We start from the raw sequence: 18,090 nt of genomic DNA, 5'->3' as shown, positions 1-18,090 counted from the left end.
AAAATAAAAAATGAAAACACAGTCTTAAAAGCAACTAGTGAGAAAGACAAATTACCAATAAAGGAATAATAATCAGGCTAACAGCAAAATTTTATCAGCAACAATTGATGCCAGAGATCAATGTACAAAGGAAAAAAAACCTTGTCAAATAGATTCTTATACTCAGCTAAACTAGCATGCAAGACTGAAGGTGAAATCAAGATATAGTCAAATATACATAAACTATGAAACCTCTAGCATAGAACTTAAAGGGATATAATTCACCAAGAAGAAATACAAACCAAGAAGGAAGCAGAGAGATACAAGAAATAAAAGAAGAATAAAGAGAAATTCACGAAATATTTTGATAACTAGTGAGTAGTTACTGAATGACAAAATTCAGCAACTTTGTGGAAAGAAGAGAAGATCCAAAATTCTACACAATAATTACAAATGACAGGTGTGAAGAAAGGTTAAGAGATAATAAATGTGTGATAGGGTCCTTGTCTTATCTTGAGGAGGACCAAGATACTGATTTCTTTCATTATTGTTAGAAAAAGATAACATTTATTTGTTAGGGTTAATAACAAATAAAATAAATAAATAAAATCTATAGCCTCCAAACGAGTATGGGAAAAATGTACATAAGATAGCAGTGGTTGGAGGGGGGCTTGGAGAAAATTTATCAATCCAGTACAAAGCAGAAAAGGAGAAAACTAAAGTAGAAAACAGTGTAGTATATAGGAAAGACATGGTAGAAGTAAGTCCATATATTTCAATAATCACAATAAATTTTAAAAGGTTAGTCTTGGTATGGTTGATTGAATAATAGCCCTCCAAGGATGTCCATATCCTAATCCCTGATATCTGTGAATATGTTGTTTTACATGTCAAAAGGGACTTTCAGATATGATTGAGGATCTTGAGATGAAGGGATCATCTTGGATTATTGGTGTGGTCCCAATGTAACCACAAAGTTCCTTATAAGAAGGAGGCAAGAGGGTCACAGTCAGAGAAGAAGTAAGAATGCAAACAGAGGTCAGAGAGCAAAGATGTTATGCTGCTGCTGGCTTTGAAGGTGCAGGAAGGAGCCATGAGCCAAGGTATGCAGGTGGCCTCCAAAGATGGCAAAGGCAAGGAAGTAGTTTCTCCTCCAGAGTCTCAAAAAGGCACACAGCCTTATAGACACATTTTAGACTACCTTCAGAACTGTAAGATAACAAATTTGTTACAGCAGCAATAGAAAACTAATGTACTCACCAATTAAAAGACAGAGTCTATCATTAGCGTTTAAAAAATTCAGTCATGTGGTGTTTTAAGAGAGTCTAAACAAATCAGCACACAAAACAAACCAATACATACCAAAAAATCCTGAAAATTAGGGAATGAAAAAGATATATCATGCAAATGCTAGCTAAAAGAAAGCTGATGTAGCATTATCTCTATCAGGCAAAATAGAATTTAAGTCAAAAAGCATAAATAGGGGCTAAAATGGACAACTTACTATGAAAAAAGGAATAATATATTGTGATATATAAGTCATGAATTTATATGCACCTACCAACATAGCTTTTAAATATATGGAGTGAAAGTTGACATAATTACAAGGAGAAATGGAAAAGTGGGAGATTTTGATAAAATTATATCAGAAACTATTATATCATACAAATAATTAAGGCAGTAAAATATTTGAACAATACAGTACATAAGCTTGATTTAACACAAACATGTGCCAGAAATTCAAAGCAGGGACCCTTGTCACTTGAAGGAGACAGGCATATAAATAAGTAAATATAAAACGGGGGATCCCTACTTACACAAGAAAATAACCCGATGGCTTAGGATCAGAAGGAGATGTGAAAGCCTGATGGTTCCCTTGATGCCACATCACTGTGTATTTCTATGGCAAATGACCAAAAAAATGTTTAAAAAGAACTGCTTGAATGAGACATCAGAATTACTGCTTCCTGGATCCTGGAAACTCTATAAAGACCTAACTGCAAGGGGCTCTCTTGCAGATCACAGAGGCAAAGGACGCTGTGAAAATGTTTTAGTGCCAGCTGAATCCCAAGGTGTCACTGACACCTGTACACAAGTTCTCGAGTTAACGGTACACCTGAGGTTGAATTAGAGCCAAGAGTAAATGAAAAAGAATTCCAAATGCTTCCAAACAAGTGCTGAGCAATGCACTTGCTCCACCTAGCAAGGGGCACCCATGCAAAGAAGGCATCTATCTTCCAGCCCAGGGCTGAGGTCCCAGTGGCCAGGGACCACATCCTCGCCCTCATTTCTGCTGTCATCCCGACAGGAGCGCCGTGTGCACAAGCAGAGCCCACACACTCTTGCCAAAAGGGTCTTTCTATGGTCTGCTCTCACATTCTGATATTTTTTACCCCACGCAAACCAGAGGTGACTTACTCTATTGTTTGGAGTCCTTCACCTTAATCCAAGTAAGTTGGCCCATTCAAAACCTCAAGGGGAGGCTGATACTTCAAACATTCCAAAGCAAAGCATGACAGACGGCTGGCAGTGGGTGCCGCATCTGGGGAGGGTGGACTTTTTGACTGGCAGTCAAAAGAGGGGAGAGAATGACCCCTCCTTTTAGGGCACCCAGCAGAAAAGAGAAGAACTTCCAGACATGGATTTGTAGTGATAACATAAGAAATGAAGACTGTGCCCTTGGCCCTACTTATTTCTGAGTGAGCAAGAAATTAAATGCAATAATTATCTGACCACGACTTACGGGGGCACTGAGAGCTGGGGTTAGGGAACAAACAACTATTAACTGAAACTCTCCTAATGTTTAGTGATTCCTGTAAGGATGAATTTGTAGATTCAGTATGGTATATCAAGTTGAAATTTAATAAACGGTATTTCAATTTCTTTCTCCACTGTAGTTAATTTCTAAGTTAGTGTAATTCAATTTCTATATTAACACACATAGTATTTACTAGGAAATCCATCAAAAATCCCAGCCGAAATATGAAAGGAGTTTAATTTTCACCTATGAGAAATACAGTTGAAACTACTTTTATGCTATAAAGGTAATCAACTCAATAAACGCCAGTTTTCCACGAGGAGCCTGAGGGAAGAACATCACACTTTTGTCGCCTTGGAACTGGAGCTTGCTGTTTTAAGATGATACTAAACAATCAAAAGATGGAATCATGAAAACCTTTATGGAAAAGAAAAAGTCCCATTTTAACAACCATATGGGTCATTCAACATATATACTATATTAGTAAAACACAACAGATCCTTGATGTGCTTTTGTTTCTTAAAATGTACCAAAAGTTACCACAAATTGTGAAATCTGGAGATATCTGAAAATGAAAGGGGAGGCAGTGAGGAAGGGAATCCTTGCTGTATTTGTATGTAAGCATTCTTGTGGTTTCTGCCCATCTCCTTCCTCTGTAATCCACTGGGACCCTCTCATTCCCCCTCTCATCATCTCAGACAGGTTGGATGATGACTCCTACCCACTGTGAACTCTGCACATACAAAACTGGACCGGAAGCCACATTTCCTAGGCAATACCCCATGCTTCCACCAAACACACCAACGGCGACTCACTGGATAAAGACTAGAGAAGGTGTCCTTTTCTGTAGGATTTTTCTTTCAACATTATTCATTATACAAGATCAACAAGGCACTAGATCAAGAGTGGGCTTGTGTCTGAATCGCATGTTCAAAAGAGCAGTGACTGTACCGGAAATCACTATCTTTACAAGGAGTAATGACAAATGATAATATAATAATAATGATAATGATAAATGGCTCCTAGTTGGGACCAATGACTCTGAGGAGCCATTACAAGTCGATAGAAAACTATGATCCTATTCCCTCTGATATTTTATAAAATTAACAATAACTGATTTTTCCGAAATATCTGACACAGTGGCACAGTGGTTGAGAATCTGCCTGCCAATGCAGGGGACACGGGTTCGAGCCCTGGTCTGGGAGGATCCCACGTGCCGCGGAGCAACTAGGCCCGTGAGCCACAACTACTGAGCCTGCGCGTCTGGAGCTTGTGCTCCGCAACAAGAGAGGCCGTGACAGTGAGAGGCCCGCGCACCATGATGAAGAGTGGCCCCCGCTGGCCACAACTAGAGAAAGCCCTTGCACAGAAACGAAGACCCAACACAGCCAAAAACAAACGAATAAATAAATAAATAAAATTAAAAAAAAGAAATATCTGACAAATGCTGAAACCAAATGTCAGCACTCATTCAAATGTCAATTAATTTGGAAATAGGAGAAAGGCTAAACTATTTTAAATTTTATATTTAAATTTAGAAAACTTCTTTTAAAATCAAGAATAGTTTCAATTACTGAATTAGAAATTCCTAAATTCTGCAAAAAATTGGTATCTCTGTTTAAAAAATTAGCTTATAGAAGACTAGTGGATCTAAATGTCATTATAAAATACACAGAAATAAGACAGACTCATTTCTAGAACCAATTTATATCTATTTTTCTATCTATCTTTGTTTTGCTGTGTTCTTTAATTTCTACTTTTGGAAACTACCATCTTGTTGTATTTCCTACATCCTTAAAAACTACATTAAAATATTGCCAGAAGGAAGAGAGAATAAAAATAGAATAAGCATACTAACAAGTCTGTAGCCAAATGGCTTCAAATTAAATACAAGGAAGCATTTCCAGTTATAGAGACATTTAAAAAGCGTTTTCTGGAAGTGCGGGGCTGAGCTCAGGAACAGTTCAGTAAGGAGGTGTCTGAAGCATCTCCCTGAACTGGGATTATAGTCAATACATTGGCTTGTTTACCAAACTACATGTATATTGTGTTTCTAAATCAACAAAAAGATTATAATAAAGAGGAAGTGGGGATGAGAATAACATAGTTTAATGCAGTTGAACCATTTAAATCTCTGCTTCTGGTGATCATTTTCAAAGGCATGTTGCCAAAATAAGGCCACTGCCTATTAACATATAGGCAGAGCTGTGTTTTCAGTGACAGTTCCACAATCTACTCACCATGCATGCCTTGAATAATGCGGGGATTAAGGACTGGTTAGACAGGTTGAGAATCCTGAGGGAGTCCTTCAGGACGTAGATATTGCCAAAATCAACCTGAGTGGGATGTACGTAGATAACTGGGCCTTCTCCAATGCTCCTTAAGTGACATACCTGCGTTCCATGTAAGAGAAAGAACACAGGAATGGCTGAAAATGGCTGGCCTTTAAAATCAAATTAAAACAGAAGCTTTTAAGCATCCCTTTATAAAAAGCAGGGACATAAAAGGGTGCTTATTAGAACTGACATCCCTTCTCCCTGGTACTCTGCAGTCAAAGGTCACAGGGATGGCCATGCTGATCAGACCTGGAATTCCTCCCTTAAAAGAATGATCCACTTCCCTGGGCCAGTCCAGAGCCGTGCACCCGAGGGGAAACCAGAATAATGGTCCTTGATATGCCACCCAGCACTACAGCCTCAAGAACACTTAGAGGTTAAGGACCAGCACTTCAGAGTTGGATGTGGCTGGACTGAGTCTCAGTTCTGCTGCTGTATTAGCAACACAATAGGGCCATCCACTGAGCAAAGTTGTGCAGGCTGGGGACTGAAACCCACCTTGCTCTCCTCCCCTTGCCCTGTGCCCTTGGCCAGGCACTGTGTCTGCCCAAGGAAGGGGGTCTTTCTCTTTCATAAAGTGCTTCCTGCTCAGCAAGCTACCGTCTCATGTGCTGCATCTGTGCAATGCAGGCACACTGTAGGCTAGAAGGGTACCTGGAAGGTGGCACATTTCAGTTGGCCTGCCTTAGTGATGTTGCTTTATAAGTCAGGTGGCTTACCTATGGCATCTTATATGGAAGACATAAAAGCAAAATCTGGGTTTATTATACTCTCTGAGCAATCAGAATCACTTCAAACAAATGTATGTTGACATCACCCAGCTTCCAAGTAAACCCGATGTCTAGGAATTCACAGTCTGTTGGGCAACTTCCTTCAAGATTCAAGATTCATCCATCGATTCAGCTCAAGCAGCAGAGAGATTTCCATGTCTCTCTCTTCCCAGGCTTGGAGAAAGACTAAGACTTTCAGTAGGCTAATTTGGGATATAAGTCCAATTATAGAATACGTTATAGCATATAGTTGTATATATATCCAATAACCTACAGGAAAAGATCTGGTGAGCAGTGAGTAAAACCAATCTCAGAGTCCACATGTAGCAAGCTAGGGATACCCAGCTTTGTACTAGGAACAACTCAGGAGCGTGTTAAACATACAGATGTGCTTGTCCTCTTCCCTCAGAGATTCTGATTTAATAGGTCTGGAGAGGGGTCAAGTGTGTCTCTGTGTGTGAGAAAAATCAATTGCTATAAAGCACCACTTTTAGATGTAACCACAAACAGATTCCCGAAGTAACAGCCCTGGTATTTTACCACTGCAGAGTGAAAATGAAAAACTCTAGAACTACCAACAACTAGAGGATATGCAAATATGTTGAGTGCCTTACATACGAAGGCTGGAATGTCCGGCAAGAAGTATGGCAATTATAACTACAATTCTGAAAATTGGCTCTCACCAGAGGGGGGTCCTGGCTCCCGACGGTCGAGATGTACACTGTGGACCTGTACTCCCCAAGGACTTGGGTCTCCAGGGCCAGAGGTATGTGAACGGTGCTGTTGGGGGAGATGATCCCGCAGGGGGTGGGACTAGACAGCAACACAGCTGGTGCATCCTGATATACCTGGTGGGACAGAGAAGCCAGAAGGAAAAGCAAGCCCCAGGCTCAGTATGAAATCAACAGCACGTTAGATCATTTTCAAACAAGCGTTGTCCTGAGTCTGTGGAGGGCTTTTAGAATTGAATCATCATTAAAGCAGGTGAATGGAGATGAGCACCCCAATTCAGCCAGAAGGAACTTTGGCTAAGTGAGGTGTGCATAAGGCCCCAAATGCAAAGTGTGCAACCCAGCAAAGTGCAGAAATCATCCACAATGTGAGTTAGTTCAGGGCAACAGCTTCCCATGGCCAAATTTCTTAAACTGGCCTTCCGCACCTTCATGCTTTATTCCCCATCCACTTCACCCCTTTGCGCTTCATTGGTAGAGGCCACTGGCATTTCCTGAACACATGACACTGTTTCCACCTCCAACCCTTTGCACTTGTGGTTGCTCTTCCTGGAGTGCCCACACCCTCTGACCTGCCTGCACACTCATCCTTATACCCCCAGGGATGCCCAGTGCCCCAGAGTCTGGGCGCTTGCTCTGTCCTCAGGGAGCATCCTGCAGTCCCTTCCCTCACCACGCACTATCAACGCGTCCATCTTCTCCAAGGACTGTAAACTTCTTAGGGCACGACCTGGGTCTCTCCTCATTATGTGCCCACTTTCTGGCCCAAAATACATGCTCAATACACGTTTGTTTGTTTTTGGTTTGTTTTTTAATATTTATTTATTTGGCTGTGCCGGGTCTTAGTTGTGGCATGCAGGATCTTTTTAGTTGTGGCATGCAGGATCTAGTTCCTGACCAGGGATCTAACCCAGGCCCCCTGCATTGGGAGCACAGAGTCTTAACCACTGGACCACCAGGGAAGCCCCAGTACATGTTTTTTAAATGGGGAAACAGGTGAATGAATGTCGTCCACTGTTTACGAACATACGTTCCTAAGAACTCTGTTCTGCAGCATATTACTAAGCATTTATGCAACAACAACAACAAATAAAACTTTAAAACTCCCACGGTCAAATAAGTTAGAGTAACTGGGAAACACTTCTCAGAGCGTCGGCTCCTGGAGGGAAGGACAGAGCGTGCCGGTTTCACTAGTCCGGGACACCCCATGGTCTTTCCGCACCTGGTCTGGTCCAGCTTCGCCTAATCTAACTCAGCCTCCCTCAGCAGCAGTGCTCCGCCCGGCCTTCCTGGACCCCGAGGCCAAAGGAAAATCAGTAATACTGATTCCACCTTTATCTAATATTTTGATATCTTACTTATCATGGATTTTTTGTATTAGTTTTGATTTCTTCAAGTGTAGCATGAAAACATTATCATAGATTATCTTGATTACTGAGTGTTTTGGCTCTCCCCTAAATTTTGTGCTTGAGGCAAGTGCCTCACCCTTTTCCCAGCCCAGCTGTGCACAAACAGCTTCCCTATCACCCTGGGTGACTCAGGCTCTGCTCTGAGCTCTTGAGGTGACCGTGCATTCTGCAGGGCGAGCCTGTTCGGCTGTTGAACACTTGAAAGTTAGAAAAGTTGTCTCCTGTCACCCCCATTCTTGGCTTCTGGTTTTGTCTGAGAGACACCCACAGAATGACTCGAATTCCCTTTTTTACACAGTAGACCTTTGACTTAGACCTTTGACTAGTGGGAACTATTTCATCCCAGCTACTTCTCTGTTCCAGATTAGACTTCGTGCTTGCTCCTCATATGACTTGGATTTCCAGACGACAGAGACTGACATTCTCGTTACTCCAAACAGAATTCTTTTTTTTTTTTTAAGTTGCCATTAAAAAATACCCTGTCAAGATCTGAAGACAACATTCCAGCCCTGCTTTGATGTGTGGCTCTCTCCTTCCTTTAGCTGTGGAACACTGTGTTTCTCCGATGCAGCCCAAACCTGCCTTGGTTCTGTGGCCTCAACACCGGTCTTTTGGAAGGCCAATGGCACTATCCATTGCTCCGCGGAGTCACCTCACTGGTCTTTTAACTTATTTTGAACTTACAGCCAAATGAAACCCCCATTTGATTTTTTGCATGTATTTTTATTAGAGTACTACTTACAGAAATGAATTTTAAACCCAAATTCATCCTTGGTAAAGTGCCCCTCATTAGTCACCTTTCATTACGCTAGTCTATACAGATCTTTTTGAATCTTTTTTCCATCTGTGTTTAATGGCTTAGTCTCCCACCTAGCTAGGTGTAATGGCACGTGGGCAGATCCATTTCATAAAACATTAAGAAACAGTTCCTCCTTTCTCCTTCCTATATTATCTCTAGCCTTCCAGTCAAACAAGTTCATTTATAAATATTGCATTACCATATCTTAGTGATTCTGTTCAAGTCACAGCCATAGACATAAATGAAAACTTCTAGCTCTGCCTCATTTCCCATGCATGGTTAATGCACAGGCAATAATTTGCAGGTGCAACTTCTGCATGTTGCCCTAATTGACCCTTTCTCCTCTTTATAGAAGGCAATTTCCCTGGGAAATTAACAACTGTTTCCACCTGCAGCTGCTCACTCATACAGGTGGCAATCCAGCTATAGCTTTATAACCCCATCTCCAGGTTATCCCACAGTTAAAAATTAGAATTACACACAGTCATGTGCTCAGGAATATGGCTCTTTCAAAGGTCTTCTCTTTCTCACTGAAGGAATCCAACTGAAGAAAAATCAACACTGAAAAAGGATAGAGGGGCTTCCCTGGTGGCGCAGTGGTTGAGAGTCCGCCTACCGATACAGGGGACACGGGTTCGTGCCCCGGTCCGGGAAGATCCCACATGCCGCGGAGCGGCTGGGCCCGTGAGCCATGGCCGCTGAGCCTGGGCTCCGCAAAGGGAGAAGCCACCAACAGTGAGAGGCCCGCGTACGGCCCAAAAAAAAAAAAAAAAAAAAAGGGGTAGAGTAACTCACCTGAGGCAGGACCTGATAGCACGCTGGGAGGTCGTTATGATTGACAAGCTGGATCGTTTTCTCATATGGATACTTCAGGAAGCAGCGCCCAAAGTTCACCTCCGTATTAACCACGTGGAGAGGAGGTACAATACACCTGCTCGAAGGAAGGAGTCCATTAAAGAATTCAAAAGGATGGAGGGAGAGCTTGTTTACATATGGAGGACACAGAGTCCCAAGTTAAACACATTTGTCACTGTCACACAGTAGTTTTCCTCTAATAACTACATTAATCATTTTCAAATCTTCTCTCCTGTCATCCCTCTCCCTAAGCCCCCAATCACCACTTTTTAATCAAAAAAGGGCTAGAAGGAGGACTCCTTAAACACTGTCTTCTGTGGGTAATGACTAACGTTTCCATTGTTTTTCATATTTGGCCTTCCTTTGGCAAAGAGACCCCACAGCGCAAATTCCTTAGGGTTGTGGATCTGTTTCCATGACAAACAGGGCCAATGCCACCAGCATGAGGTCCTGACTAGCTGTGACACTTTGGACCAGTCAGAGTCCCCTGAAGACTAGCAACAGCTCACACCATCTAACTAATGGTAATAATTCTAATTCCTACGCAGAACAGCTGCCTTGGATCAGTAGGCTCAGGCAGCTGCTCGACCCAAAACTGGCACTGTGACAGTGGTGCTCAGTGTGGAGGGGGTGTGATGGGGGAGAGGGAGGGAGGAGTGGAAGGCCTGTGTGGGCAGCTCGCCTATTACTAGGTGACTTGGGTTTTATGTTGTGTCTGTTAAGTCTTGAAGTCTGCCCTGCCCTACTGCACTATCACAATATAGTGCAATGCTGAGGGGTGCTAGCGTTTGAATCTGTCAGAGCCAGGTTCAAGTACTGACCTTACCAAGTACAGCCTTGAGCAAGCTGCTCTCCCTCCCAGAGTCCTATTCTGCTCATAGGTAAAATGAAGGTAATTTTAGAGATTGATGTTAGCATCATTAACTCTTCTTAGGGAAACACAGAAGACGGTGTGAATGAAGGGTATGGCACGGAGCCGCATGATGGCTCGGGAAGAGATGATGAGCCTGTGGTAGTGGGTGTCGCCAGCCATACTGCTGGCTCTCTGGGAGAATTACCTTAGGGAGCACATTCTAAAAGCAGCTCTTCTGTTGAGAGTCTCTGAGCAGTTCTTACAGACTGCACCAAAAGCAGTGACATGAAAGAGAGTCTTGTTGACCTCAAAGTTTGGGTTTAGCACAAGATGAGTGTTCATTTTTAGCTAGAGTGGAAGTTGTCAGTTGACCCAATGATTTTGGTAAAGCTTATCCTTTACTACTTGAAACACTGTGGCTGAGAGGACTGATAGTATTTGACTGGGTCACAGAGAATACATGGTAGGAAACCCGTAGCCTCCTAGAACCACCCCTCCCCTTTTTCTTAAAAATTCAGGATTTTCTACTGAGAGCTGCAGGGAAGAGGGGCTGGAAAGTATCAGAATAAACCCACATAGAAAATACACACAAGACTAGACAAAAAGTAAAACTTCGGGATAGAGAGGACCAGATGAAAGAGTTTTCACTGTTTTTAAACAATTAGGTCTCTGGAGGGAATACTAAGAAGAATTTGACCTTATTTTAGGGCTGCCCTGTGACTTCACTCAAACCCAAGACACAGGAAATGGTGCCAGTTATGATGGCCCCACCAACCAGCTCGGCTGCACACTCTTTAAGGCGCATCTTCCTAAGATTCATGGAAGTGCTAAATTCTAGGGATTGGAATACTGTCAGAGTTTTAGTAAGTACCTTTCTCTATTTCCTTCAGATGGTATTTTCATACACATTCTCAAGTTCCAGATCTGGGTATTTGTTTGCTTTGGCAAGAGTGTGGCCAATGATTTTATTTAGGATCACTGTCATCATCAGTAAGTGACATACCATCCTCGGAAAGGCTGTAACTTAGTTGAGGAGACCCAGTCCACAAATGGCAGAGCCAGGATCTTAACCTGACTCCAGAGCCCACTGCTGCCTCTACTAAAACGGAGAGACAAGTTGGTGATGGTTCTGAGGAGTTTATGATGTTAGCGGGGGCCTCATTTTGGGGGCCGCCTGCAGCCTCCCTTAAAGTCATAATGACAGAGTCCAGGAGCAGGATCTTCCACTGCAGGGCTGCGAGCCTCACCCTTTCAGCTGCAGAACTCTGGGGTACTATCTTTAAAGATAACAATAAGAAACAGCAACTGTTCACCTCTTCCTGCTAAAACCTTGTCAGTTATACACACAGCAAGTCAGACCCATTAAAGAGCACTATTATTCTTAACACTGCAAAACACACGCATCCCTCCTCTTATTTCCACCAAAGGTGCATTTGCTGTTCTAAAGCTTTGTCACTCAAATATCAGATTTAGCTTCCTCTCCCAGGAAAGCAGAACAAACGCAGTGTGAACTGCTTGTAGGCGTGCTGCCTTCTAGAGAAAGAGCCCATTACTGGCGGCTCAGGGAAGACTGGGGAAGAGAAAGCAGGTGAGCGCAATACCTCGCTGTAATTAAGAGCGCCAGCACTTCTTCCCCGATGCCCTCCACGTCCACCACCAGGGCCAGCTCATATTTCTGCAGAGTGTTGGAGCATAAGGTCACCTGGAAAGAACAAGGTGAAAAACTGCTCTTCTCAAAGGCCAGCTCTCCCTCCGCACAGGGGAAAAAGGGGCCAAGGGAGGATCACATTGATGAATGTAGTTTCTAACTACTTTATTAGGGGATGTGTGGCATTTTACATTTTTAGTTAAACAAGCTATGTTTTGGGGTTACTGCATGCTGAGTTTTTTTCAAAGGCCAGGTTAGAAACCACCGAATGGCTTTTGGTACAATAGGTTTGCTGATTTCCAAGGGGGTTGTATCAAAGGAGTCGTACACCTGCACGAGGGGAAACAGGGCCCTGAAGGATATGCAACATCAAACAAACTTTAATTACTGCAATTTAAATTGATCTCTACAACTCTGGGCTATATAAATTATGAAAATTCAACACACCAATAAAACACTACAGCTAGATTTCTCTTATGGCAAAATAAATGTCAGTTATAGAAATGGCATAAGAAATCAACTAGATAGCCTTTTTTTTTTTTAACCAAAATCTTGTTGTTCCTCCCCACCTCCCATATTCATTATTAGAGAAGAAAATAAGAAGCTCCAAAGAAAGGTTAATCCAAGGACAGTATCTGGCCAGTATATTTTACCCTATGTTTTTATTTACTGTTGTGAAACTTGACATTTAGGCTTTTGAAGCATTGTTGCAATTTTTAATTGTCTTAAAATGATTTGTACTGGAAGAGATACTTGTAAGTGTAGAAAACAGCTTCTGGAGTAGGTTACAGCTTTTCTATCTATAAATTATGCATCAGGTACTAATTAAAATTGTTTTGGTTGGAAAGGGAATTGTTGGATGCAAATTTTTAAGTCCACACAGACGTGGTTAAAGTGCAGATCAGGAGGGAAAACTGAGGCTTGGAGAAAGCTTTTCAAAATACAAAGGAAAAATAAAGTAAAGAGGGGGGTCATTGATTTGGAAGGAAAACTTGTCAGATTTGGAGACAAGCAGCTGCCCCAGTGCACAGATTCCTGGAGTGACTCTAACCCTTGTTTATGTCTCTGAGCTATGGTTAGAACAAGTGGTTCTGGCAGAAGGCTCCTAGATAGATGCTCTGTCTTCTAAAATCTTCCTGTACTAATCTGGGAGAAGCCCCCAAAAAGGGGGGGAATGGTAGGTAATATGTAAGCTAAGCATTACTAAGTAAAAAATAAATTAACTCATTGCAGCTGCACTTCTTCCTGGGCAAGTCACAGTTAGCAACTGCTCTGATCTGAATGATTGCGTCCCCACCTCTGGCCCCAAATTCACATGCTGAAATCTTAACTCACAATGTGATGGTATTAGGAGGTGAGGCCCTTGGGAGGTGATGAGGTCATGAGGGTGGGGCCCTCGTGAGCAGGATGAGCGCCTTTATAAAATAGGCCCCGGAGAGCTCCCTTGTCCCTTCATCATGTGAGGATACAAGGAGATGTCGGCAGTCTGCCACCTGAAAAAGGGCCTTCACCAGAACCCTACCATGCTGGCACCCTGACCTTGGACTTCCAGCTTCCAGATTGTAAAGAATAAATTTCTGATGTTTACAAGCTACCCAGTCTCTGGTATTTTGTAGTAGCAGCCCAAACAGACTGAGAGAGCAACACTGGGAAATTACAACGATGTGAGAGATCAAACCTCACTGGATCCGTGGAGAAGCCCTTAGAAGAGCTGAAAACTCCCAGAATAGATTTAGGATGAGTAGATTCATGGTGAGATATTATGAAGCATTAAAAGCAAATCTGGGGGATAAAACCATAGCTGAATTAAATATTCAAAGGTAATGACTAAAGAGAAAACTATAACCTTAGCTATGAAGTCTTATTTTTTTCCTTTTCCAGAAAAGATCAAATCATTTAAATTTAGCAGCCTTCAGTATTGCTAGACCTAACTGTTTGGAGAAGCAAAAGTAAGTGAGGGAAGACAGCTAAAATCTTTCTCAGTTAGCTGTGAAATAATTCTGCTGGTGGCACTGTGAGGCCATAAGCAAAGCATCACACTGTGGACCTTAATATAAAGCACTGTTAGGAATATCACATCCACATTCGCCATGAAGCTCAGATTCAGATTAAAAATATGAATAAACTGGATATCATCTGTGGCATAAATCTGGATACTTAGTGGTATAAATGATGTGAGTCTAACGCAGGACCTAATTATCAACGAGTTATTAAATATTTTTATGTTAGTACTGATAGGCATACTATCTGTTTAGAGCAGTGGTTTCAGCAGAAATTGCTAGAATCCACTGTTATGGTAAAGGCAATGCATTTAGATCGATGGAAACCCACTGGAGCAGTGTCAGCGCTTTTGCCCAATATATTTGGTCTGGTTTCTTTTGCTACAGTAGTTTTATTTCCTTATAGAAATAGACTCACTTTTCTATGTGAATTAGAGGCACTCCCTCCCATTGACACCGGGCATATAAAGCAAACTCTAGATGTGGTCCCAATAACTATTTGACAGTTCAGCTGCTTGGCCACATGTGCTGGAAGGCTGTGCACTTTACCCTGATAGCAGCAAATCCTTGGGAGCGAATGGTGCCACAGTTGGGGGTGACAGTGAATTCCTTTGGTCTCATTACAGGTATTTCATCCTTGTTCCAACATGATTTTTTGTTGTCTGAATACTGCTCACAAATTGAAATGCTTTTATGGCCAACACCATCCCCAGGCACACGCAGTTTGAAGGTCATGGGGACCAAGGAGGTATTATTGAGGGAACATACCAAGGTATGAGGAAACCCTGGAAAACAAAATGTAAGGTGAGAAATAAAAGCCCCACAAGACCTTCCCTTTAACTTCAACCTCCCCTTGCACTGCCAAACCTCTTAAATGAATTGTCTATGCACTTCAACACTACTTGCTTAATTCCAACTCTCCCCAGTATTGTTTTCAGTTGCACAACCAATAAATGTATTTCACTCATTCATTCACTCAGTGAATACTTACTATGCATTTACTATGTAACAACAATAGACATGAAACAAACCCCTCCATCAACATCCAGACCCCTCTCTAGAGGCAGTCTCTATAATCAGTTTGCTAAGTAATATTCTAGAAGCACATTGTACAATTAATTTTCATATAGAAATACAGATTTTTTCCCAAAGAACAGAGTTATATTTGCTCTTTTTATTTGCCAGTGTGTGAAAGGAGAAGCCTCTGTAGTTTTGCCCGCGTGTGACCCAGAGCCTGCCAAGACATTATATAATTCATCCTAGACTTGTCTGAGGCTCATGTTCTCAGAGTCGATGACACAAAATAGAATAATAGCCTCTCCTGAGAGAGACTTTACGATCTACTTTTGAGCCAGCCAGAGACTAATACATCGGCTTTTGCCTCCCTTAGACAAAGCTGCTTTTTAATGTTATTTCTAGCCCTCCTACATTCAGTTCAGGGAGACTCATGTTCCTTTCCTAGAGATGTGGATCCTACTTGCCTGGTAAACAATAAACTGAACTCTGATTTTGGATTCCCTAGGTGGCCAATGTATCTGCTACCATTTTCAGAACAAGAATGATCTACACCCATAAGAGAATAAATACGCGTATTTCTACTGGATGTAAACACTTCTCTTTCTATGTTGAACACTACTGTGATAAAACACAATTGGTCTCCTGGAGTAATTATTGCAGTACTGCTGGGGATATTTTGAACTGATCTACTTCACCCCATGTCTGAGCTTTTGTCTACACATTAGGACTGTTGGAAGAAACACATTCATGTCTCCTTTGTGATTCTGCACCTGCCAATCTACTTGGAAGAGATCTTTTATGGAAAAAGAACTGTCTGATTAAGGGCACTTGAAAGATTATTCTTGGAAATTCCAGAGGTATTTCTAGAAAGTCAGTTTCACAATCACGTGATCGCTACATTTGACTTTTCTGAACTTTCCCAACAATGACTCTTGTTTTACCTGACCATTTATGGGATAAATATTGTTCAAACATAGAGTGTATTATGGAAGTGGATCCTATAAAGATTCAGACAGGTCTTTCCAAACCATTGCCCAGACTACTTCCCTGAAGCTAGAAGTTTTTCTGAGAATAAAGCCAACTACAACCTCCTAACTAGAATAGTTCCTTGTACAACTACTTGTAATATCCCATATTGCTTATCCAGGAGCCTGAAGAAAAGGGATATTATTTTATTAAAGCCTGAAGGCTCATTAACACAAATGTTATTCCTAGGTTTCTGGTTGCACCAAATCTGAATTACTACCCTATCTGTAGTCCAACTGAATGCAAGTAATTTACAGCGTAGACCTCTATACTCCCTTCTTTAGCACCTAGTACATAAAAAAAAAAAAAAAAAAAAAAAAAACACGTATGTGCCTTTTCTTGGAATAATTAACAACATGCTTGGCCAGAATGCCTCAAAGATACAAAGAGACGCCTTCCTACCTCTCCTGGTACTTAAATAATGATTTAAAAGATGATAGTCTCATTGATTCTCATTCAATATGTGTATTGTCACCTGACCTGGAAAGCCCCTAAAAAGAAAGTAAACTTAAGGAAACTAGGGGCAAAAGATCACAAGGCTGCAAAGGAAAAATTCCATTTCTGACAAAAGGTGGTACATTATTTGGAACATTATCTCTCTACGAAGAATGGACCCCAGCTAAGATGAGTGTTAAACTGATACAGCAACACTCAAGACCAAAAATTAAATTACAATTAAACTGATTCAGCAATACTCAAGACCAAAAATTAAATTACAATTGATAAGACTTTTGGGGATTCACAGGCTCTTTTAGACAATGGATTCCTAATTTTTCTAGTAAAATAAAAATCTCCACAAAGCAAAGGGAAATGTGTTAGCAGAGCATTGTGCAAAACAGATGGTACTTTTGTAGCTGTCTACAGAAATAATTCACAATATGGGAGATCAATAAGCACAATTTTCACAATCTATTCTGAACATAAAAAAATCAGACTTAGAAAACAAACATTACCTAAAATTGGGATCCTCTGTTCGTGTCAATGGTCTCTGGCACACCAACTATGACATGCCCCAAAGAATGAGCTGGTCTTTGACAAAAATCTTATACCACAGGTCCCATCATAAAAGAGATGAGATAATTTCTGAATAAGAGTTGATAGCAAAATTTCTCCTCTGTAACTGGGGATGTGGCTGGCTTCCGCCTTACATTCTGCTATCATATTCCAGGAAAACTGTGCAGTGATTTGTGGGTCTAAATCATACTCCAAAGAACCTTTCAGATACAGATGGGCTGTGCCGAAATTATACAGTTAAAATATGTTGTTGTAATTGTAAATTCTTGATACGGATTTGAGCCTTCCTATACAGAAAGGCCGCTGCCATAAATGTGACTAAGACATTGTACTCTATAACTTTCCCACCTAGGGAATACCAGCCTTACATAGAAGAGTTATAAAGAATCTTACAGTGCGTCAACCATGTGATAAAAAAATTCACAATTACAATCCTTGGGAAATGTAGAACACAAAAATAGTATTTTTGATCTTAAACTGGCCAAGTTCTCTGAGGCTCTTGGAGTTCTTTGGTGAAGAGTTTTACCTTTGGTTCTAATGTCTTATCAGACCAGGTTAGCTCCCTCTACAACTCAGACTATTCACCCTAGGAAATAATAATTAGGGATTACAAGTTTTTTATCAATCTCAATCAAGCTTGCTTAATACAGACATAACTAAACATTGTCAAGAACCAGCTCATCTATAAGTTCAAGAAATCTTCCCCAAAAACTCACCCTCAGAAACTCTCCCTCTTTCAACCTCAAAAATCAAAAAATATATATCAATAGTCTTCTTTAGAGCCTTCTAACAACTGACCCTGCAGTTAATTAAGAGGTGAGCCTGGGCTTCCCTGGTGGCACAGTGGTTGAGAGTCCACCTGCCAATGCAGGGGACATGGGTTCGTGCCCCGGTC

At 41.5% G+C, this 18,090-nt stretch overlaps 1 protein-coding gene across 1 annotated transcript in view; it reads right to left on the bottom strand.

The window, feature by feature from the left end:
* HYDIN (HYDIN axonemal central pair apparatus protein) overlaps positions 1-18,090 on the bottom strand; it is a 435,992-nt gene that overhangs the window by 208,372 nt on the left and 209,530 nt on the right. Inside the window, exons 15-19 of the mRNA XM_060288997.1 lie at positions 14,688-14,923; positions 12,092-12,192; positions 9,578-9,713; positions 6,527-6,691; positions 4,978-5,130 (exon numbers count right to left, since the gene is read on the bottom strand). Of these exons, the coding sequence (XP_060144980.1) occupies positions 4,978-5,130; positions 6,527-6,691; positions 9,578-9,713; positions 12,092-12,192; positions 14,688-14,923 (791 nt within the window). The remainder of the gene's footprint in view (positions 1-4,977; positions 5,131-6,526; positions 6,692-9,577; positions 9,714-12,091; positions 12,193-14,687; positions 14,924-18,090) is intronic.

This window comes from Globicephala melas, chromosome 19 (genome assembly GCF_963455315.2).
Source record: "Globicephala melas chromosome 19, mGloMel1.2, whole genome shotgun sequence".
Lineage (NCBI taxonomy): Eukaryota > Metazoa > Chordata > Mammalia > Artiodactyla > Delphinidae > Globicephala > Globicephala melas.
This window is presented reverse-complemented; position numbering and strand designations above follow the sequence as displayed.